Source organism: Microchirus variegatus (assembly GCF_963457635.1).
Source record: "Microchirus variegatus genome assembly, chromosome: 8".
Taxonomy (NCBI): domain Eukaryota; kingdom Metazoa; phylum Chordata; class Actinopteri; order Pleuronectiformes; family Soleidae; genus Microchirus; species Microchirus variegatus.
In genome coordinates, this window is record NC_139809.1 from 31,717,315 (window position 1) to 31,736,073 (window position 18,759).

Consider the following 18,759-nt stretch of genomic DNA (forward strand, 5'->3'; position numbering starts at 1 on the left):
TAAGGAAAGGATAGAAGTCTAAGGAAAGGAAAGAAGGGGAGACAAGTCTAAGGAAAAAAAGGGGAGATAAGTCTAAGGAAAGGAAAGAAGGGGAGATAAGTCAAAGGAAAGGACAGAAGTCTAAGGAAAGGAAAGAAGGAGAGACAAGTCTAAGGAAAGGACAGACGGAGAGACAAGTCTAAGGAAAGGACAGAAGGGGAGATAAGTCTAAGGAAAGGAGAGAAGGGATGACAAGTCTAAGGAAAGGACAGAAGTCTAAGGAAAGGAAAGAAGGGGAGACAAGTCTAAGGAAAGGACAGAAGTCTAAGGAAAGGAAAGAAGGGGAGATAAGTCTAAGGAAAGGACAGAAGTCTAAGGAAAGGAAAGAAGGGGAGATAAGTCTAAGGAAAGGACAGAGAAGTCTAAGGAAAGGATAAAAGTCTAAGGAAAGGAAAGAAGGACAGAGAAGTCTAAGGAAAGGACAGAGAAGTCTAAGGAAAGGACAGAAGGGGAGCTAAGTCTAAGGAAAGGAGACAAGTCTAAGGAAAGGAAAGAATTCTTTCACGTGAGAGTTTCCAAACACCACAAAAGTCTTCAATAAAACCAAAGGTCTGGAGATTTGCCACAAGTCGCTTTTGACAAAAAAAAGTCTCCACGAGTCGGAAAGTCACCAGATTTAGCCACAAAGTCGGCAAAACTGCTAGTGCACGCACACACACACACACACACACACAGTCAAAAACTACTTTGATTTTCTTTTCTCTTTTTTTTTTTATTATCTAAAACATCGACATCGGGCAAAAACGACGATGTCGTAAATTTCGAGGACGATACATTTCTGATATATCGCCCAGCCCTAAGCACTGGTGTCGTTTATTTTCGCAGAAGCGTTTCCTGCCGACATGGCGGCGTAACAACACAACACAGGCCGTTTCTCAATGTCCGTACCTGTCCATACTTGACCGTACCTGTCCGTACCCTGCGCGTACCTTGTCCGTACCTTGTCCGTACCTTGTGCGTACCTTGTCCGTACCTTGTCCGTACCTTGTCCGTACCTTGTGCGTACCTTGTGCGTACCTTGTGCGTACCCTGTGCGTACCTGTCCGTACCTGTCCATACCTGTGCGTACCTGTCCGTACTTGTGAAAACGTCATCAGCCTCAGTCAAAAGTTCTGTTCCATTTCTCAAGAACGCGAGCAGCGAGTACGGTTCTCATACCCGGAAGTGTTCTCGCTCCGCCCATTTTACCAAGTACGCATCGGGTGGTGACTTGAGCGTACTTGGGAAAGCCATATATCCCAGAATGCATTTCGGTGGAACATAGCAGGATAAAATACTAATATAAACCTGAAATAAATATTTTTCTGTCCCGGAACGCAGTTTTGAAATCATTTTAGGCGAGAAATTAGTCATTTAGAATCCAAACATGTGGTTTGTGTAATAAAATATGACGTATTTATAGTATGACAGCGGTGCTGTAGGAGGTGATCAGCTCCGCCTCTGCGGACGCTTTGTGCTCACAGTGTCCAGCAGAGGGCAGCGTTACCTCGGCCTGTCCTGATGAAATGATCCGCTGGCTCAGACGGCTCCATCATTACATACTTGGTATGATCAATAGATCTGTTGTTGACATGTTTTGTTTTTAATGCAAACGTTTTGACCTGACAGTGTGAACTTTTGTATAATATTAATGTATAATTTATTGTAACTTTGAATTTTAGAATTATATTAAAGTCGCACTGTCATTGTATATGTATTTACATATAATGGACAATATTTTATAGTGTATAAAATATTTAAAATGTGAAAATAACAATATATGTATTGATTAAAAGTATTTTATATGTTTGTTCATTAATCAACACTGTAGGTGGCGGTAATGAGGCTTAAGTGCTTCGCGCCACCCGCCATTCAAAACAGTAGAACAAGGAAGTACGCTGCTGTTCCAATTGAAGAATCGTGCTCGTGTACTCCCGTACTTGGCGAGTATGTACTTCAGTCGTACTTCTCAAGTATGTTCTTTCCAAGTAAGCAAGTACATACTGGCATACTTGGGTATTGAGAAAAGGCCAGAGATCTCACGGAGTCACGTGACCTCTGGAGCTCGACATATGCAGATGAATCAGTGAAAAGAAAAAGTCACAGACCTGAAAGTTGGTTTCCTTCCAGCCTGGTTTCTTAGCCAACATCCTGACTAAAGCCTGACACGGCATATCTGCCTTTTCCATGGTTTCCACAGCCTGAAACAGAGAGAAGGACATTCATTCATTCAGAAAACAGTTTCTCCAACTTTGACACCTTTCATGTTAACCCTTGGGGGCAGGGTCAGACGCAGCGAACAAAAGCGTCATCAAACCATGTCTAACTTTAACAAACACACACATGCTGCATACCCACAGAAAGGTCAGAAACTCAGCTAAAAGCTCATATAAACCATTCTTATGTTCACCAAACACAGTTAAAACACCGACGGATCAAACCAGCAGGAGTGAAAAAAAACGTCCAGCCCCAAAATGAGAAAACAAAACAACTGACTTTCAAGAAATACAAGCAGAAATGTCGTCTTACCTTTGCTGTTTATCAAAACAAGTTATTACCACCGGAAAAAAAACACTTCTAATGAAGAACTACACTTCCCAGCATGCTTTGGGAACAAATCACGGTCTGATCATTACAGAGCGACATTAGATCGTTCTGATTAGAGAAAGGCGAATGTCCGCCCAAATGTGTCATATGCATTTATGTCCTTTTGACTCGCTAATGAAGTGATTGACACACATTTGGAGGGCGGGGTCTGATTCTACAGGTTTAGAGGTTTAAAACGAGCTGTCAATCACCCTAATTGACCAAGGTAAGCCAGAGCTATGGCGCTGCGTAACTGAAGACGCTGCAGAGTCACAGAGTTGTTATTACGCACCGCACAGGGAGCATCCATTTACAGACAGTTATCATACTTTTTTTTTTTTCAAAACAAGTTCTTTTTAGATCTGTAGTGACGCATAAATAAAATTAAATTGGTTCTTAATACCCACGGTTGGTGTAGTGGTTAGCACTCTTGCCTTTGCAGCAAGAAGACCCGGGTTCCTGGGTTCGAGCCCCGTTTGGAACAACTTCGGAACAAGGGCCTTTCTGCAAGGAGTTTGCATGTTCTCCCCGTGTGTGCGTGGGTTTTCTCCCACAGTCCAAAAACATGCGATATGGGGATTAGGTGAATTGGTCACTCTAAATTGACCGTGAGAGTGTGAATGAATGGTTGTTTGTCTCTGTGTGGCCCTGTGATGGACTGGCGAACTGTCCAGGGTGTGACCCCGCCTATCGCCCAATGTCAGCTGAGATAGGCACAGCGACCCTCTGGTGGAGGATAAAGCGGTAGATAATGGATGGATGGATGGTTTTTAATAATTTGGTACCTAAGAAATCTCAAATGGCACAGATGGTGCCAAGCTGAGCCAAAAGAGAGAACGCCCAGACATCTCTTTAATAAAACCTCTGTTATTTCACTCTGCTTCACTTCAGCAGCATCAGACTTTGCACAGCTCATGTCCACATGGTGTTACATGACCTCCATGTGTTTTAAAGCTCCTGCTGCATATTTTAAAGGTGATATTTGCTCTAAAATGCAATATTTTTTTAGGCGAGAGAAAAAAAATCCTTCAGTTACGCTGTGTTCCATGTACATTTACTCTGACACAGTGGCATCTACAGTGAAACTTACACCTCTGGTGGAATCTCACAAGTGTTCTCTTCATTTTGATATCAAGATAATCCACATAGATCTTGTAACTCCAGAGGTTTACTTTATTTAGTTTGGGCATGTCAGGGACTCCAAAAAGAGGGTCACGGAAGAAGAGGTTAAACATCAAGCAAAATGCACTTTAAGAGCTTTAACTTCTATTAAATTATATCCAAACTAAAAGTCCACTCCTCGACTAAAAATGGACGACTTTTGTACGACTGAACAACAAATCCAATGTTTATGGAAATCGCAATATGGCCGTGAAAATACCATCTTGGACGGACCATTGTCCTGACCTTGACATCATCGTCAGACGGAAGAAAACAGATCTGAAGTATGACCATTTGTAAAAAAAAAATTAAAAAAAATCAATCAATCAAATTGATCAATAATGAAATTACCCTCTGGAACTCTTCCATGGTAGCCAGTCGCTCCTTCCAGTTGGCCGAATCCAGTTGTTGCAAACAGAAAGCAGGAAGTACACCTGCTGCCAGCTCCTCACACACCTCAGTCTGACACACACACACACACACACACGCACACATAAATATCAGCTGTTTCATGTTACCCGGGACCCGTTCACAAAATGTTGTTCATGTTAGAACAAGACATTCAAAAGAATTTTCCTTGTGTAAAGTCAAGCCTATAAACCACTCACTCTCCCACACCAAAGTCCATAGAGAAAATCAGTGAATCAGTCCCTGTGAGCTAAATCAGTGATTTTAGCTCACAGGGACGCAGGAGCTTCTGGCCCTCTGCTGCCTCGTGTGGTCACTTTGTGCCGATGCAGTTAGGTCTAAATTCAGTCATTGTAAGTTAGTGATGGAGGCAGCAGTGGATCAACAACTCCTGTGAACTCCTGTGTGCTGTGATGTTAAAATCACTGGTTTACTCTATGGACTTTGGTGTGGGAGAATGAGTGGTTTACAAACTTCAGTCTCTGAGGGTGAGACTTGTTGAAGAGCTCATTATTTGGCAGCCAGCCTATAGGTGGATTCATAGAATAGCTCACTTTTTGGCAGCCACTCTGTTGGTGGCGTTATAGAATAGCTCACTATTTGGCAGCCAGTTGGACGGTGGATTTATAGAATAGCTCATTTAGGCAGCCAGTCTGTTGGTGGATTTATTGAAGAGCTCACCATTTGGCAGCCAGTCTGTTGGTGGATTTATAGAATGGCTCATTATTTAGCAGCCAGTCTTTGTGGATGAACAGAACAGCACATTAGATGGCAGTCTCGTGCAGTGCCCATTCAACATCATTTAGGGTCTACAGCTTATATTCTTCCTCCATGTAAAAAGTCAGATAAAAATATTTAATAAACTGTCTATTTTGACGACTTCATCCCAAAATGGGAGCACTTTCCGAGCACTTTGACCGTAACGTGCGCAGACTCACCGACAGCTGGTTCTCCGTGACTTCTTTATTGTCTGGAGTCTTCTTGCCACCTGCAGAGGCCGCTTTGCCTTTTTTAGGCGGACCCGACGACGACGGCTGCAAAACAACGAAAGGGGAAATAAGAAAAAGAACAACGATGCTTCAGCTGCGGGAGGTTCAAGCGACGACAGCTCCAGGTCCAAGTCGTCATTTCACACACGGTTTCCGGCCGTACCTTGCTGGCAGCAGCCGTTGGTGCCTTCTTGGGTGGGCCGGAGGATTTGGGCGGTGCTTGAGCAGTGGGAGGGGCTTTAGCTGCAGACGACTTGCTGCCACTTGGTGCTGCTCCGCCGCCGCCACCACCGCCACCTCCTCCTGCACCCTTCCTCCCCCCAGGGAGCTCCACTTTATCAGCACACTCCTTTATCTGTTGACGGATTCAACCAGAGGTCAGAGGTAAGAAAATTTTTTTAAAAACTCAATCTGTGATTCTGGTCAGTTTATCGGATATTTCAGCTTCTTAAATGTGAACACTATCGTCTTCGCCGCTCTATACGACAAAGCATTAAAACTTGGGCTTTGTCGGTCATTTTCTCGATTATTCGTGTGCGTTTGGGCCAGAAATGTCAGGAAATATTGATTAAACCTGGAAATTAGGGACGCAAATCTCTGGGTGGCTCACGATTCGATTCAAAAAACGTATACAATGCATGGTGTGTTAAAGGCGCCATATGTAAGCATGTGGCCAAAAACTGTTACTACATTCAAATTCAAAACACAGAGGTCTTTTTAGGTTTGGTTTTCTGACCTAACTGGCAACCCGTGGTTGCTCGGGAGCTGAGACTCTACCGACTGCATTGGTAGACGGCGGTAGGTGGCGCCACATGACGACAACATTTTTTGCAGACTGCAGATCTGCAAAATATTTTTCTTTAATGCAAATATTTTGTCTGTACTGTTGTTGTTGGTGAGTTCAGTTTGTTACATGAACATTATTCTTGAGTCTCTGTGACATATTAGGAGGATTTTATGATTTATTACATAATGCACCTTTAAGGCAAATTATGGCATCAAAACAATACAGTTTGTATAAGATAATGTGATCACACAAAGGCAAACTTAAGACAAACATCGATTGTTATAAGTTTTTTTCCCCCCCCACCCCTACTGGAAACATATAATTAATATTATATTACCATACATTTTGATTTGGTGAAAGGTTAATTGTTGCAGCTCTAATGTTATTTAAAGAATATACACATAAACCTGAACTAAAAACCCATGTATGAGTTCCTGACCCAGACGTTCTAAACTCTTGGTGACCAGCTAAACCCCCCGTCAGCTCATCGTTACCTTGTCCAGTTTGAGTTTGTCCAGGTCGGCCAGGAAAGGGTTAACGGCTTTCTCTCCCACCACTTTCATGGCCGTTCCCAAAGCTTCGAAGGCGGCGTCGCGGACCTCTGGAGCAGAGTCGTTCACTTGCTGCACAGGTAGAGAATGACAGAGGATAAAGAAACACAGACGTACAGATGATGTGCACAGAGGCTGCTGGGGGAACACTCACCTTAATGAGAGCAGCACACAGGGGCTTGAGGACACCCTTGGGCAGAGTGGCCTGAGTGCAGTGTCTGAAGGAGCGCGACAGAAACAGAGAGGCCTGCTGCTTAATGGATGGGTTCTTGTTGTCCATCACACCCACAATGTCTTCTGAGAGGTTCTGGATTGTCGTCTGGGAAAAGGCACAACATTTTTTTTTTATGAAAACCTGGATCATGAACAAGGGTGCAGCCAGTCTGTTGGTGGAGTCATAGAATAGCTCACTATTTGGCAGCCAGTCCGTTGGTGGATTTACAGAATGGCTCACTAGTTGGCAGGCAGCCTGTGGGTGGATTCATAGAATAGCTCACTATTTGGCATCCAGTCCGTTGGTGGATTTAAAGAAGACCTCACTATTTGGCAGGCAGCCTGTGGGTGGATTCATAGAATAGCTCGCTATTTGGCAGCCAGTCAGTTGGTTGATTTACTGAAGAGCTCACTATTTGGTAGGCAGCCTGTAGGTGGATTCATAGAATAACCCACTTTTTGGCAGCCAGTCTATAGGTGGATTTATTGAAGAGCTCACTATTTGGCAGGCAGCCTGTAGTTGGATTCATAGAATAACACTTTTTGGCAGCCAGTCTGTAGGTGGATTTATAGAATAGCTCACTATTTGGCAGGCAGCCTGTAGTTGGATTCATAGAATAACACTTTTTGGCAGCCAGTCTGTAGGTGGATTTATAGAATAGCTCACTATTTGGCAGGCAGCCTGTAGGTGGATTCATCGAATAACTCACTTTTTGGCAGCTAGTGTGTAGGTGGATTTATAGAATAGCTCACTATTTGGCAGCCAGCCTGTAGGTGGATTCATAGAATAGCTTACTATTTGGCATCCAGTCCGTTGGTGGATTTAAAGAAGACCTCACTATTTGGCAGGCAGCCTGTGGGTGGATTCATAGAATAGCTCGCTATTTGGCAGCCAGTCAGTTGGTCGATTTACTGAAGAGCTCACCATTTGGCAGCCAGTCTGTTGGTGGATTTATTGAAGAGCTCACTATTTTGGTAGGCAGCCTGTTGGTGGATTCATATAATAACCCACTTTTTGGCAGCCAGTCTGTAGGTGGATTTATTGAAGAGCTCACTATTTGGCAGCCAGTCCGTTGGTGGATTTACAGAATAGCTCACTATTTGGAAGCCAGTATGTTGGTGGATTTATTGAATAGCTCACTTTTTGAATTAATTTAATTTAATTTAATGTACTCTGTGTTTGAGTCCACTTACAGTGAGGAAGATGGCGTCGATGGCCTCCTGCAGAGCCTGGACCACCTGAGGTTTCTTCTCCTTGAACTTCTCCAGAATGGTTGGAACCACCTGAGCACACAGAGATCCAGGTCAGCAGAAATCAATCACTGATTATGGTTTAACATTGCAGAGTTCTTATTTTATATTATGCAGCAGTTTGTCATTCGTGCACAAACAGACAATACGTGCGCATAAGGATTCTAGTGCAAGGCTTCTCGAGGTAGAACAAGATGCAGAGAATACAAAAAATATAACTACAAAGTTCAAAAATTGACAAGGCAACTACAAAAATAATAATAAAAAACAAAAACTGAAATATGTACAAACTATACAACGTCTAATGGAGTACATTTTTAACTTTGTGGCATTTAAAGCTGAGGTCGAGAGAAGAAATATTGCAAAATTTGAGGCAGCTTTTGTTTACAATCCAAAAGAAGCTGTTGTAATAATGCGGATGTATGTCAATAACGTCCTTTAAGTCACGCTATTGCAACAGCTTTTTCATGTGCGGTACACAGCAAAACAGCTTCCGGTGTTATGAGAATAGCTCATTATTTGGCAGTTGGTCTGTTGGTGGCTATAGAGAATAGCTCAATATTCGGCAGTCGTTCTGTTGGTAGATATAGAGAATAGCTCGTTATTCGGCAGTCCGTCTGTTGGTGGTTATATAGAACAGCTCATTATTTGGCAGTCAGTCTGTTGGTGGATATATAGAACAGCTCATTATTTGGCAGTCAGTCTGTTGGTGGATATATAGAACAGCTCATTATTTGGCAGTCAGTCTGTTGGTGGATATATAGAAAAGCTCATTATTTGGCAGTCGTTCTGTTGGTAGATACAGAGAATAGCTCATTATTTGGCAGTTGGTGGCTACAGAGAATAGCTCATTATTCGGCAGTCGGTCTGTTGGTATATATATTGAATAGCTCATTATTTGGCAGTCAGTCTGTTGGTGGATATATAGAACAGCTCATTATTTGGCAGTCGTTCTGTTGGTAGATACAGAGAATAGCTCATTATTTGGCAGTCGGTCTGTTGGTATATATATTGAATAGCTCATTATTTGGCAGTTGGTCTGTTGGTGGATATATATAGAACAGCTCATTATTTGGCAGTCGGTCTGTTGGTGGATATATAGAACAGCTCATTATTTGGCAGCCGGTCTGTTGGTATATATATTGAATAGCTCATTATTTGGCAGTCGGTCTGTTGGTGGATATATGAAATATGAAGAATTAGACCTTTCAGAGGAACAATAAACTTTAGTATGGAAAGTGTTTTGTTTTTTTTACTTGTCCTGCATAGGTTCCAAATTTCTTCCTGAGACCAGAGGCCAGTGCAGCCAGACATTTAGCTGCCATTGATACCAGCATCACGTTAGCGTCTTTCCCCACAACCTGGAAGAGAAAACCAGTAAATGGTCAAGAGATCAAACTTTATCGGTGTCTTCTGGGTGAGTTTAACCGAGTTCCTCGGTCTCTTACCTTCTTCAGTGCCCTCACAAGGTCTCCGTAATCTCCACTCTCCAGTTTGGGGTTCTTGGTCAGAGCCTCGATGGCCTCCAGAGCCGCCTTCCTCTCCTGCCACTTTTTAGCCTCCTGCAAAAACAGGAGGACACGTGTCGCCACATTTAGTGTTAATGAAGGTTGGTTTTAATTTGTATACATATAAAGCTGAACGTAGACAACCGTACGATGTCCTCGTAGAAGTCTTTGGGAATCTTGGACAGAATATCCACAGCTTCCAGCAGCTCGTATGCATCCAGAGCTGACTCCGTTTCCTCCTCATCTTCTCCTGGTGGGAGAAAGTCAAAATTGTATTCTCACTAGTCAGAAAGGTAATTAAAGATGTCCACAAGAACATTCTTACTAGTAGAAATGTTATTTCAAGATATCAACAACTTTGATTGTACTAGTCAAAACTACATTTGATATCTAAAAATAATCCTTAAAAAGTGTAAGTGGCCAAAGAATGCAATTGTGGATATCTGAAATTAAAAGCCCAATACACATGAATGGCAAACTTGACATAATTTGTCCTAGGAAGAATGACATTGTGGATAGGAAGAAGGTCTAGCTTTTAAATGTTAAAACGTCTACCCGTCAACAGATATCAACAAAAAAACACTACAAAGTTTGCTCAGCCAAAAAGAGCATTAATCGCGCGCTAAAAAAAATTTTGACGCCGTTAAAATGGGTTCACATTAGCGCGTTAATCTGACAGCACTAGTTAAAACGGCTTGCAATACACACTGAGAGTGTGTGTGTGTGTGTGTGTTCTTGTACTTGCGGCATACTGAGGACCAGTGAGGGTTTTTAACCAACAAAGTGAGGTCATTTTTTACGGAGTGAGGACATTTTGGCCGGTCCTCACTTTGTTTTCATTGAAATCACTTCCTTAGGTTGCTATAACATGCTATACTCAATTTGTCCAAAAAAAATCATCAAAATGTTGGACGACATAGTATAGTATGACTTTTTGTCAAATTTTGGGCCCAAAATTTTTGGTCACATTTTTTTTTTTAATTTTGGTCGACATAGTATAAGTATGATGTTTCTGTAAAATTTTGGACCAAAAATCAAAAATCAAAAAAGTTTTCCAGCCCTCTTGGACCAAAAATTTGGGTCAAATTCTTTTCCATAATTTTGGACATTTTGGTCACATTTTTTATTGATTATTATTATTTTGGTCAACATAGTGTAAGTATGTTGTTTTTGTAAAATTTTGGACCAAAAATTCAACAAAAAATCCAAAAAGTTTTCCAGCCCTTTTTGCTCTGGGGCTCCACCTGCAGACATTTTATGGTACTGCAACCAGTAGTACTGTATAGATGTCATTCATGAAGTAGATATTTGTAATTGTGTTGATTTATAAAGTGGAAATGCTGGTCCTCAGTATGCAGCAAGTACAAGAGTGTGTGTGTGTGTGTGTGTGTGTGTGTGTGTGTGTGTGTGTGTGTGTGTACCGTCACTCTCTGCTCCTCCCTGTGCACTCTGCTGCTCAAACTTGGCCTTCAGGTCCTGCTGCGAGCGCAGGAACCTGGTCTGTTTGGGAGGAGAAGACGGGAGCTTGGTCCACTCCTCGTCGAGCTCCTTCAGCTGCACAGACAGAACAGACAGAACAGACTCACTAAGATTTACTACATCCGCGAGCTGCTTTAACAGTTTTTAAGTCAACAGAAATAGGTCAACAAAATATGGAAAGCAGTGGAACAAAAACAGTGGCATTTTGAAGCAGTTACCGTGAAGTTTTTAATACATAATAAAACAGGAATGAACATGTCAGCACAGCATCAGTGTAGGGATTAACAGCTGAAGTCCAAGAACATTCGAAACTCAGTCGCTTTGCCACACAGACGCAGCGGAGACGAGCATATGAGCCGAGGCACATCAAGTTCTCGGGGACGCCACGATACTGCGACGTGCCCGATTCCTTTCTTTTCATCTGCTGAGAAAATGCTGAGAGGAGAGTGTGTCCCACCTGCACAGAGTTGATGGTCTGCAGTGAAGGTCTCAGGGCGTCTCTGATCCACCTGTAGATCTCCACAGCCAGCAGCTTGGCTTCATCCCTCACCGCCTTCTCTCTGGACTCAAACTGCTTGGACAGAATCTTCACCACCGGCTTCAACGTCACCACCTTGGAGCCAAACTCGCTGTGGGAGGACGGCGACAGAGCCCCGGGGTCAGTGGAATTCGGTCAAACTATCGTCCGTTTACAGAGTTAATCGTGGACTGTTGTGATCGGCCGTGTCAAACTTCATCATGGAAGAGGCCAAAGGTCACAGGTCAAACAGGACTGACATTTGCTGAAAAGCTGGGATGTGAATTTAAACATTTCTTTCTCAATAAATTAAATCAAATCATAAATTATGTGTGTGCTGTAGCGATACACTGATCTCACGATGCACGATATTCAGCCAACGATACGATGTCATTTTCAGCTTCTTAAGTGTGAAAATGTTCACGTTTGTCATTTTTCAGCTTCTTAAATGTGAATATTTTCACGTTTCTGTCATTTTTCAGCTTCTTAAATGTGAATATTTTCATGTTTCTGTCATTTTTCAGCTTCTTAAATTAATATTTTCATGTTTCTGTCATTTTTCAGCTTCTTAAATGTGAATATCTTCCTATTTCTGTCATTTTTCAGGTTCCTAAATTAATATTTTCATGTTTCTGTCATTTTTCAGCTTCTTAAATGTGAATATTTTCACGTTTCTGTCATTTTTCAGCTTCTTAAATGTGAATATTTTCGTGTTTATGTCATTTTTCAGCTTCTTAAATGTGAATATTTTCACGTTTCTGTCATTTTTCAGCTTCTTTAATGTGAATATTTTCATGATTCTGTCATTTTTCAGCTTCTTCAATTAATATTTTCATGTTTCTGTCATTTTTCAGCTTCTTAAATGTGAATATTTTCCTATATCTGTCATTTTTCAGCTTCTTAAATGTGAATATATTTCATGTTTCTGTCATTTTTCAGCTTCTTAAATTAATATTTTCGTGTTTCTGTCATTTTTCAGCTTCTTAAATGTGAATATTTTCATGTTTCTGTCATTTTTCAGCTTCTTAAATGTGAATATATTTCATGTTTCTGTCATTTTTCAGCTTCTTAAATGTGAATATTTTCACGTTTCAGTCATTTTTCAGCTTCTTAAATGTGAATATATTTCATGTTTCTGTCATTTTTCAGCTTCTTAAATGTGGATATTTTCTACGCTCCATTAAAAACAAAGAAAGATTTCTCACGTAGCAGTTCCTCAAACACTGATATGGCGACGTGTCATCAAGTGTGGTGTGATGGTACCGACCTGAGAGCCTTCCTGAGCGTCTCGATACAGGCCACCACGATCTTTGGGTTCTTGTTGTCGAGTCCTTTGAGCAGCTCGTCCTGAACCACCTCGGCCTTCTCGATCTCCATGTACATCAGACAGATGTCCGTGCCCAGCTCCTTGGCCCGAGCCTTTGGCTGGTTGAAGACTTTGGTCACCACACCTGACACCACCTCACCTGTGGTCCTGAACACAAACGCACGCTTTTAAAAGCCAAACTATGCAGGATTTCCCCCCTAATTTAACAGCTTCAGAGTCATTATGATGTTTAAGGGGCAGTCTCCTACTTTCCAGCGAGGTGAGCGTTCCCGACGAAGGCCAGCGCCGCCTCCAGGCCTTTGAGCTGAGCCACGGCATTAGACTCCGTGACAAACTTCTTTATCAGTCCCAGGTATTTGCCCCATTCTGGACTCTTCTCGTCCGCGATCCTCTGAAACAACTTCAGCGCTTCTTCATAACCGCTCAGGCGGGCTTTCCACACCTGAAGAGGGTCGAGAGCAGAAAGACGGACAAGTCGTTTCCCTCATACGTTCACGCACAATTAACAACTACAGGAAGTGCAGGGGGGGGCAGTGTTGCTCGCCGTTTACATCCCGAGAGGAAGCCGAGAAGAAGAACGCACAAATTACGGCGGAAACGGACAGAGAGGCTCGAAAACTCTAGGGCTGTAATCAACCAAAGGAACTCTTGGTCGACTAAAGCCCTGAAATTTCGATCAAAAATCGACTAATCGACGGGGGGTACTTTGCGGGTGTGGCTCTTTTATTTTGAAAAGACCCGCACCCGCAAAGTACCTGTGCGGCTGCGGCTCTTAATTTGAAAATCAACGGCCGCGGCTGGAGTTCAACAGAGTCTGGCGGCTCCGACAGCGTTTTCCAAAAGTTTCCAAATTTGGGAACTTTATTTAAGGGGAAAAAACCAGTGAGACGCGTTAAATGCCTGGCACTGCGGCGACGTACGAACACCGTAAACGCCGACACTCCGGAGCCGCTGTATCATCACATACCGCAGAGATGTATCCTAGATATTTTTAAATCACATGCTCATTTATTCATTCACCACCAGCCAATGATGAAAGTACATAATACTTTTTTTGTCGTACGTCTATCAGTCGGAAAATCGTCATGGAAGAAGCTAGCTTAGCCAGCGCTAGTTCACTCACGTTAATGCGTACTTCACGGCAGTAAACGTTGAATTACAGGCGAAGCTGCGGTGACGTACTTCATTTCAGCCCCTTGTCCTGTATACTAGCGTTTATAATGAATTTTATCATCTGTGTGATTTGGAACAGATTCATTTGATATTTAAGCCATTTAAGATATCCGAGATCATTTGTTTCAGGCATGTAACCGTGATAAATGGCGTGTTGTTAAAGCACACGTATGTAGGCTAAACACAAGTACAAAATAGGCACTAACCAAGATAATCGCGATTGTTCGAAAAAATGATCGACAGATTAGCCGACAACAAAAATAATCGTTAGTTGCAACCCCTCACCGAGTATAACGTCTCCCCACAACTACTACGGACCTCCATTTTTTTATTTATTTTTTTTTTTTTTAAACCACAAAATTAAAATAAATCCATAAAGAACTCATTCAGTTTTATCCCCACATACAAATAATGATCTTTATGACGACGTGCAGGAGAGTCTAAAACAATGAAAAGAACACCACAAATTAATGTTGCGTTGATGGAAGCTTGTAGACATTAGTCACCTTGTGTTCACATTTCTGGTCAACGGGAAGCTTCATCCACTCGCTATCGTCCCCCATGTTTGCCACTGGAGGGGTGGGCTTCCCCAAAGCTGCTCAACTGGAAAACAAAGACGTCACGGAATCAAAAATCACATACAAACAACTTTTTTATGCATGTGTACACGGTTGTAGTTTCTAATGGGTATTTTATGCGCGTACCGTGTACGTACAGAACGCAGACTGAGCAGCACTTTGGTTCAAATCTGTCGTTTTAAATGTGCCTTAATAAATAACGTTAGACTGGAACATTGCTGCCGACAGGTCTTCTTTACTCTACAGTAAAAACTTAAAAAATGTTGATCGGTGTTTGTTTAACAGCTCAAGGATTCATGACAAAAGTCTGCTAATGAAGCCGCGAAGAAAGTGTTTAGGTGGAAAGTAAAGTTTTCTTGTTTCGAGTTATTTTGAAGCTTCCAAGACAGTTTGATTGAAGAAAATCAACATGATATGGATTATTTCCTGGTCAGTGAAGGACGGTTTCACTCAGAACTGCAACCATTCATCAATTACTACATGAATTATTTACGGTTCCAATAACTGGTCTGAAGGGTTTCGTTTGTTTTTCAGCTTCTTAATCTTAAATGTGAATATTGTCTGGTTTCTTTGCCCTGCATAACAAAATCAAGACATTATTTTCAGCGTTAGGAAACACTGATTTTGACACTTAATGGACCTAACAACCAAGCGATTGATCCATGGAGTAAAAGAATGATTTCAGCAGTAACAGACTGCACAGCGTCATCATGTCGAGTCACTTCTCTGCTGCAGCTTTTATTCTTTTAAATCGCTCACGTCTTTCAAAGTTAAAAGCACAAGCATGTGATCGGCTAATGCACGTAATGCAGCGGCGCTAATTCAGCATCAGATTTCTTATCGATCCGACCTCGTCTCTTAAAACACGCTCAAAGATCAGGTCAGAAAGGCACCGACATGGGATTCCAACATGGCTGCCACTCGTATAAACTCTGAAACCTTTGTACACCGTTTCGGGCGCGACTGCAATAAAACAGCTTCAGAGCACAATAAGACGTTTTTGCGACTGCTATAAAGACTTCTGCGATAAAGACCTCTGCGATAAAGACCTCTGCGATAAAGACCTCTGCGATAAAGACCTCTGCGATAAAGACCTCTGCGATAAAGACGTCTTTGGGACTGCGATAGAGACGTATTTGGGACCGCGATAAAGACCTCTTTGCGATAAAGACGTCTTTGGGATAAAGACGTCTTTGGGATAAAGACGTCTTTGGGACTGCGATAAAGACGTCTTTGGGACTGCGATAAAGACGTCTTTGGGACTGCGATAAAGACGTATTTGGGACCGCGATAAAGACCTCTTTGCGATAAAGACGTCTTTGGGATAAAGACGTCTTTGGGACTGCGATAAAGACGTCTTTGGGACTGCGATAAAGACGTCTTTGGGACTGCGATAAAGACGTATTTGGGACCGCGATAAAGACCTCTTTGCGATAAAGACGTCTTTGGGATAAAGACGTCTTTGGGACTGCGATAAAGACGTCTTTGGGACTGCGATAAAGACGTATTTGGGACCGCGATAAAGACCTCTTTGCGATAAAGACGTCTTTGGGATAAAGACGTCTTTGGGATAAAGACGTCTTTGGGACTGCGATAAAGACGTCTTTGGGACTGCGATAAAGACGTCTTTGGCACCGCGATAAAGACGTCTTTGGGACCGCGATAAAGACGTCTTTGGGACCGCAATAAAGACGTCTTAGGGACCGCGATAAAGACGTCTTTGGGACCGCGATAAAGACGTCTTTGGGACCGCGATAAAGACGTCTTTGGGACCGCGATAAAGACGTCTTAGGAACCGCGATAAAGACGTCTTTGAACGCAGCAGTAGACACATCAATTTTATCACAACTTGTTTTTCATGTTATGGCGTGAAATTATGTCGTCGTCGTTATCCGTTAGCATGAAGATATGTAGGGCTACGGTAAAAGTACACTCATGGCGTTACATGTATGGCTTTTACACAGTGTGCGAAACATCCAATAATAACTGGGGGGGGGGGGGCCCACCCCATCTCCCATTTGTTGTGCAATACTGTTTCATCACCCCAGGTGCCACCCTGCAGTATTAGCCAAACATTAAAATACACAATTTAAAGAAATAAAAATCATTGACATTTTGTCTGGTTAAAAAGGATAAGAAAGAACACAAAGTGTATTATGCGTGTAGATCATATATGTAAAACTGAAATTACAAATATATTTAGCTAGTACAATTCAGGTAGGATAAGTCCCACACCCCCATTTGTTTGGATGGGCTCTTGAACGCAGCATAAGCAACAATGACAGTTGCTAACTCTGAGCGCGTGACTCGTTCACGTCAGAAAAACATCAGTAACAACAGCTCGCGTGCGTGTGCGTGTGTGTGTGTGTGTGTGTTTAACCCGAGCTGGGTTAAAAAAAAAAACCTGGGCTAACCCTGGTTAGCGTTAGCGCACAAACGCCCCGCGCTTCTCTTAGCTTTACGCGTCTTTTCGCGCAGCAGCCGTTAGCTCCGCGCGGCTAACTCACGCTAACCCAGCCAGGCCAGGCCCCGACTCCCGCGCTCACGTCACAGCCGCGGCTAACGGAGGCTAACGCACGAAACCAACACACAAACAAACAAACAAACAAACAAACAGAAACACACTGCGTGTCGCCACTGCACCTGCTTTGACTGTTCGAAGACGAACCAGCGCGAACTGTCCACACAAACAGAGGCACACTGACACTGAGCCGAGCCGAGCCAGACCCCGCGCCGAGCTTTATACGCCAACAACAAAGGACCACTTCCGGTTTCAAAATAAAACTCACAGCTACAGCAGCTCATTTCGTCGATCGAGTTTTTTTTTGTTGTTGTTGTTGTTTTTACTAATGATCAGTATTGTACTGCAGTAAATTACAGTGATACATGAACAGAAAATGACATTGTTGAAGTCACTTTTAATAATATTACTGAAGTAAACTCACAAGTCATTTTGAATTTTCACTGAATGTACTTCAGTTTTAGAAGTAAAATCATTAAAGCAGGTGAGGATTGAGCCACGGTGAGCCAACTGGGAGGTTGTGGGTTCAATTCCTGGCGCTGCTCGTATACACGAGTCCCTGAGCAAAGACACTGAAGCCCATGTTGCAGCATGTATGAAAACTGTTGTGTAAAGCAGTTCATCAAGACTCGGATATCAATATCATCTCTTCTTCGTCTGGTTTTGTTTGGTAGCAATGAGTATCAAACATAGTTAGAGGAAATATAGTGGAGTAAAAGTACAAGTTGCTGGAAATAGAAATAGTACAGACAAAGAATTAGATATTCCCAAATATCCTGTTTTTCTTGACTTAGAATTAAAGGTTTTAAAATGTAAATGTAATAATAATAATAATAATAATAATAATCAGTGTAACACAGTGACATTTGGCTCTTTAATTGTTATCACAGTTAATTTAATAATCTTTTTTCCCCTCAGTTTAAATCACCCTCGAGTCGTTTTAGTGTGAAACCCTATGAACGAGGTCAACGTCGCAGAACATACTTTTAGTTCATTGTCGTATTGGACTGTGGTAACTGTGTTAAGTTTTATTTTGCAAAAAGATGAAGACGACTTCCGGTTGTTTCGCTGCTACTTCTGCGCAGCTTGACGGCTGCTTTTTCTTTTTTTTTGAATCGTCTCCAAGGGCGGAGAGTCATACGAAGGGCGGGTCCGCGCTAAACGCGTCCGAACCACATTAAACACATTAAATCTGCTTTTAAATGCATGTTCACGTTCACGCGGATTAACATTTGAACCCGAAAACAACAGCGACGGCGACGGAATGTACGACTCGCTGCTGAAAACGCCTACATTTTAGCCGCCGCGGTACAAGGGGCTTCCTTGTTGCTCGCTGGACAAAGCCACTGATTGGCTGCATTTAAAATAAGGCCCGCCTCCCAGAGGGGCCAGCCATTGTTCTGATTGGATCGTTCCGCGAGTCGCTCGAACCACACGACGTGTGTGATTGGTTGGTGTGAAATGAAAGTGTTTTGCAGGAAGTTTGACGCCACATTTAGAGAAAATACATGTTTTTATATGATTTAATAATGATTTGGACTATTTGGTGTGTGTGTGTGTGTGTGTGTGTATAATCGATTAATTGTCTTAAAAATGATCTGGTTTAATATTCAAATCAATAATAATAAAAAAAGAAAATCTAAACAAACCTCAAACTGATGTATCAACTGATTAATTCACTCTTTATTCATC

At 42.3% G+C, this 18,759-nt stretch overlaps 1 protein-coding gene across 1 annotated transcript in view; it reads right to left on the minus strand.

Moving 5' to 3' along the window:
• ckap5 (cytoskeleton associated protein 5) overlaps positions 1-17,289 on the minus strand; it is a 48,934-nt gene extending 31,645 nt beyond the window's left edge. Inside the window, exons 1-16 of the mRNA XM_083893965.1 lie at positions 17,190-17,289; positions 14,475-14,571; positions 13,044-13,237; positions 12,736-12,942; positions 11,409-11,580; positions 10,894-11,026; positions 9,622-9,722; positions 9,413-9,526; positions 9,221-9,325; positions 7,908-7,997; positions 6,655-6,819; positions 6,444-6,572; positions 5,326-5,517; positions 5,112-5,207; positions 4,117-4,227; positions 2,127-2,219 (exon numbers count right to left, since the gene is read on the minus strand). Coding sequence (XP_083750091.1) covers positions 2,127-2,219; positions 4,117-4,227; positions 5,112-5,207; positions 5,326-5,517; positions 6,444-6,572; positions 6,655-6,819; positions 7,908-7,997; positions 9,221-9,325; positions 9,413-9,526; positions 9,622-9,722; positions 10,894-11,026; positions 11,409-11,580; positions 12,736-12,942; positions 13,044-13,237; positions 14,475-14,531 — 1,959 coding nt within the window. The 5' untranslated portion in view covers positions 14,532-14,571; positions 17,190-17,289. The remainder of the gene's footprint in view (positions 1-2,126; positions 2,220-4,116; positions 4,228-5,111; positions 5,208-5,325; positions 5,518-6,443; positions 6,573-6,654; positions 6,820-7,907; positions 7,998-9,220; positions 9,326-9,412; positions 9,527-9,621; positions 9,723-10,893; positions 11,027-11,408; positions 11,581-12,735; positions 12,943-13,043; positions 13,238-14,474; positions 14,572-17,189) is intronic.
• Positions 17,290-18,759: the final 1,470 nt, after the last annotated feature.